Raw genomic sequence first — 5,221 nt, forward strand, 5'->3', positions numbered from 1 at the left:
AATTACTGGGAATTTATACATATTGAGTGTGCGACTCTCTTTGTTTTTCTAGTTTATTCACCGTTAGACAGCACCTCTACACTAAATAATTTTCTCTGGGTGTGCGCCAGCTCACGCTTTTTATTACACAACATTATGTGAAACACGACCAAAACAAACTGCAAAAGCATCAGCCAAGTTTGTAGAGCCACAAGCTTGATGCAATCATTGTGTGCTAGGAATATGGAACCAAATACTACATTTTTGACAAAATGTAACACACTATAAGTGAATTTGTCCTAATACTTATTACACCTTCAAATTCAGGGGACCACAGATGTAGGATATTTTGCTACAGCAGGAAAAAGATTCAGCAGCAACAAGAAATGTGGATTATAATGAATGGACACTTTTGTATTGGCTGATATTTTATTTGCCATAACAAAAAATCTAAGTGGAAATTAGAAACTTCAGAAGCCTTTTTAATACTCAAATACACTACAATTTTTCTCAGCAAGAAAGTGTGATCAAATTAAAAACATACTCTGTAGATACATGAAATGCATTCATTTCTAAACAGTAAAACAGATATGTATAAAAAATACCCTAAAATAAAATGTGACTGTCACTTCATATGAAATATTTGATCTGAAATGCTGGAGTATAGAGCAAAATTCAACTGGATTGTACTTGTTTTTTACACCTACACACCTGTGTCTGATATTGTTGAATAAAGGACTGAGAGCAAGGCACATATGTGTCACACTTCTTTGTCAGTATTAGATTTGGCCATATTTATTCTGAAAACAATTGCATTATTGAAGAGTCAGGTTGAAATATTTGACCAGAAATGATCATTCTAAACGCCCTCCTGAACCAACTGTAGAAGAATGCATACACCATGGGATTAATTGTTGAATTCAAATAGCCAATCCATACAAATGTTACAAACAAAACGGGTGGGGTAGAGTAACTAATAAAAGGATCAATGCAGTTGACAACAAAAAAGGGTGTCCAGAATGATAGAAATACACCCATAATGACAGCAAGTGTTTTGGTGGCCTTCCTCTGTGATTTGCCTACTGAGTTCTGATTGGTTGTACCCTGAATTGAGCGTGCCTGTCTCTGTGCTATAAGGAAAATCTTTAGGTAGATGCTAAGCATCCCTACTCCTGGGATGTAGAATGAGATCACCGAAGACACAGTACTCGACACTTTGTTTTGAAACAAAATACATTCTCCCTCACAGGCAACATTATTATAGTAAAAATCCTCCATGCCCCAAATATTGATCCCCAGAAATATCATGCAAAACCCTACTACGGCAGAAACCGTCCAGATGACCAGCATCATAATCAGAACAACATGAACAGTTATTTTAGTTCTATAAAGGAGAGGGCGACACACTGCATAATACCGGTCAATAGAAATAAAACACAAGTTAAGAATGGATGCAGTGCACAACATGACATCAGTGCTGGTGTAGATTTTACAGAATAAATCGCCAAAATACCAGCAGCTTTCCAGTGAATGTACCATGCTGGGAGGCATCACTAAAACCCCCAAGAGGAGGTCTGACACAGCCAGAGAGAGGATGAGGTAGTTGGTTGGGGTGTGGAGCTGTTTGAAGTGAATGATGGGGATGATTACAAGAAGGTTGCCACACACTGTGAGAACAGACATTGAGCCTAGTAAGAGATAAAGTAATACTCGTATTGTTGGAGGAAAGATTGATCTTTTGCAAGACCCATTCACTGACTCAAAACATAGAAATATATTCTCAACAATATCAGCCTTGCTGAGACTGATTCCTGGTTCCATTGTCATTGTTGAAAGAATCTGGAAAAAATGTAATAACATGATTGTCACATTAGTTAGTTATATACATTTTAAACAATTACATTTTGGAAATTACATTATGCATGGTTTAATACAAACAAAATTAAATGCTGTATTCTTCCCAACAGTATACTGTCACTTAGTAAAATCTATTAAATTACTGTTGCTTATTCATTGGAAATATTTTCACAAACACCCAAAGGGACATGCTTTTTCCATTTCAAAAGGTGTGACATTCAATGTAAATGTTTCCAATTCAGCAAGTATGATTTGTTTTCGTGGTGCTTCATCATAGCTTACCTCTCAGCCATGCAGATGATGCATCACATGTGAATCCCTTATCTCTGGTCACAATGTGATACAAAAATCTGAACTTGAATCTCATGCTTTTGTACCTATAGTCTATTAGCATAATGGTGATTACAATATCCTTTTGACCAATCAGACATTTCTACATTCAACTCTATAGGGCACTCAAACTGATGATGTCGTATGGTTGTCATCACTCCCCTCAACACCATTGTGGATAATTGTAAAACCTTGACAAGTATCATGCCATTTTATAATAGACTCAAATTCAGTCAAACATTGTCAAACATTGTTACACAAAAAGAAAGTCAAATATAGAGAGCAGTAGAATGTGCAAAATATATTTCTTAAATGCTTCTATTCAGTTTACTGGGGGAGGTCGGGTAATGTAAGTCCCGTGCAAATCGACATCCCCGTGTTTTGAGAGAAATGTCTGTGGTTTTAGCAAGAAAACATGAACTGGTGCAATAAATTGAACGAAGTACTGCGCATAAGATATATGAAGGGCCTACATGTATCAACCTGCACAGTGAATGTTTCTGTTCATGTTTTGTGCGTGTGAATTGAATATTGACAAATGCATCAGTAAAACATATTTCCCCCATTTAATGCGACCCTTGCTGTTAATAGATTGCAAAGCAGCATACAACTGACCTAAACGTTTGAAAATTACAAGTTAAATTTCTCATCCATCGTCTTAAAACGCATCTCAAGTGCACTGTTTAGCTCACATCTGAAGGCTGGGGGGGGGGGCATTTTAGATGTAAAATATGCTAACGATTATGATCACACTTCCTCAATTCAAATATTATGGCGACACTATACCAAAGATGGTTTTGAAACTTGGGAACCAAACTCAAGTTATCATTGTTGCCCTGTTGTCGCCTAGCCCTAGACTTGTTGAAATACATTATCTACACGCGTAAAAAGAAACCTGCAGGCTTCCGTCATAACTATCAGTATGAAAAAAGGTAAGAATGACAGGGGGTAGTTTGGAAAACACTAATCCGGTCCGAATCGTTCTCTGGAAGAACAGACATTCTGGGTTAATAATTACATAACCAAATGTTCTCTAGTAATACTAGTCCCGTGCAAATAGGGTTTAAAAACACTCTATTCAGGGTGAGCATGTCATTGCTTAGGTAAAACAAATAAAAATACAGCCACTAAGCCACATACATTTATTGACATTAATCCAACAAAGACTATTTTCTGGAAAGTAAATTACCTGGCACATCAGTCTGCCCCTCCAAAAAGGTCCCTTATGTTTTCAATGTGACAATAAGATGAAGACGTTTTTGGAACCAATAATAAAACACTGCATAGATGATTGGATTTGCAGTAGAATGAAAGTAACGCAGACAGATAAACACTTCAAATAGAATGGCAAGTGTGCTAAAGTTTGTATGTAACAACTACGGCAGTAACAACGATAGGCAGCCAGGATAAGATGAAAACACCCACCACAATGCCTAATATTTTAGCTGCTTTTCGCTATGACCGTTGAGACACCATGTCTCTACTTCCCTCAAAGGATTTAAAAAAATCTGTCTTCAGTCTTTCTTACATGTTATTTTGCAACCAAAAGTGTTCTGGTATACAAACTCCCCATAATAGAGCATGGAAAGAAAAAGCTATCAATTTGTCTATGGAGCCCCACAATGTATTAAAGAAAATATTCCGACTTCCCAGGCAATATATGGGTGCAAGGAATTTATCCAGGTCACTTACATTTGTCTTTTAAGATAGTAGGCCATAGGAGTACAATGCAAAATGGCCCAACTGGCAAAAACCATGAGCCATGCAATTGGTATAGTAATCTTGGTGGAATAGCGAAGTAGATTGTACACAGCCTCATATCGATCTATGGCTATAAACACCAGGTGAAACATTTCAACAGATGGTGCCAGAGACATTGTAAACATGTGAGTTAGCATGTGGAGCTGATGTATGTGAGCAAAGGATGCATGGTGCAGGAGGCATTAGATTCTGGATAACATAACAGCTTGAGATCCCACTAAGCACGGACCAACAGCAAAGTCTTTTTTTTTGGTGCAGTCAGGACCGGCCTTGATTTCAATGTCCCAAGACCGTTATGTTTGGTTCAGATTTGGTCCGGACCGGCCTATTGTTTTCTTGTGATGTTTTGTTCCAGTTTGGATCCCAGTAAGTGTAGCTGCTGCCTTTGCATACTTAAAGGCAGTGTTTCCGCTTTAGCGGAGATGTCGGCTCAATCACCTTTACATATCAGCAATACTATTTGGCCCAAACATAGACGTCTATGATTGGTTCAGATCTAAACCGATCATAGGTCCTCTAAAGTTGAATGAATTGGTGCCGATAGTGAAAGGCTGACTGAGGACATTTTTGCTGAAGAATGTGTTTATTTTCTATAATTGTATTTAGATTTTAGTGTATTGATGTGAATATTGATGTGTATGTTGATGTGTACAGTGCCTTCAGAAAGTATCCAGACCCCTTGACTTGTTCCACAATTTGTTAAGTTACAGCCTTATTCTAAAACAATTCTCATCCATCTACACACACTACCCCATAATGACAAAGCGAAGACAGGTTTTCAGAATTTTTGAAAAAACTGAAAAAACGTGTTTATATAAGTATTCAGACCCTTTGTTAAGAGACTCGAAATTGAGCTCAAGAGCATCCTGTTTCCATTGATCACCCTTGTTTCTACAACTTGATTGGAGCCCATCTGTGGTCAATTCAATTGACTGGGCATGATTTGGAAAGTCACACACCAGTCTATATAAAGTCCCACAGTTGACAGTGCATGTCAGAGCAGAAACCAAGCCATGAGGTCGAAGGAATTGTCCGTAGTGCTCTGAGACGGGATTGTGTCGAGGCACAGATCTGGGGAAGGGTACCAAAAAAATTCTCCAGCATTGAAGTTCCCCAAGAACACAGTGGCCTCCATCATTCCTAAATGAAAGAAGTTTGGAGCAACCAAGACTCTTACTAGAGCTGGCCGCCCGGCCAAACTGAGCAATCGGGGGAGAAGGGGCTTGGTCAGGGAGGGGACCAAGATTTCAATGGTCACTCTGACAAAGCTCCAGAGTTCCTCTGTGAACATGGG

At 38.4% G+C, this 5,221-nt stretch overlaps 1 protein-coding gene and 1 pseudogene across 1 annotated transcript; both read right to left on the reverse strand.

The window, feature by feature from the left end:
• Positions 1-774: 774 nt before the first annotated feature.
• LOC139407769 (trace amine-associated receptor 1-like) lies at positions 775-1,806 on the reverse strand. The gene has a single exon (XM_071151629.1). The coding sequence runs from the start codon at positions 1,804-1,806 to the stop codon at positions 775-777; it is 1,032 nt and encodes a 343-aa protein (XP_071007730.1).
• A 1,583-nt stretch (positions 1,807-3,389) lies between these two features.
• Positions 3,390-4,043, reverse strand: LOC139408023 (trace amine-associated receptor 13c-like; annotated as a pseudogene).
• Between the last annotated feature and the right edge of the window lie 1,178 nt (positions 4,044-5,221).

This window comes from Oncorhynchus clarkii, chromosome 4 (genome assembly GCF_045791955.1).
Source record: "Oncorhynchus clarkii lewisi isolate Uvic-CL-2024 chromosome 4, UVic_Ocla_1.0, whole genome shotgun sequence".
Classification (NCBI taxonomy): Eukaryota; Metazoa; Chordata; class Actinopteri; order Salmoniformes; family Salmonidae; genus Oncorhynchus; species Oncorhynchus clarkii.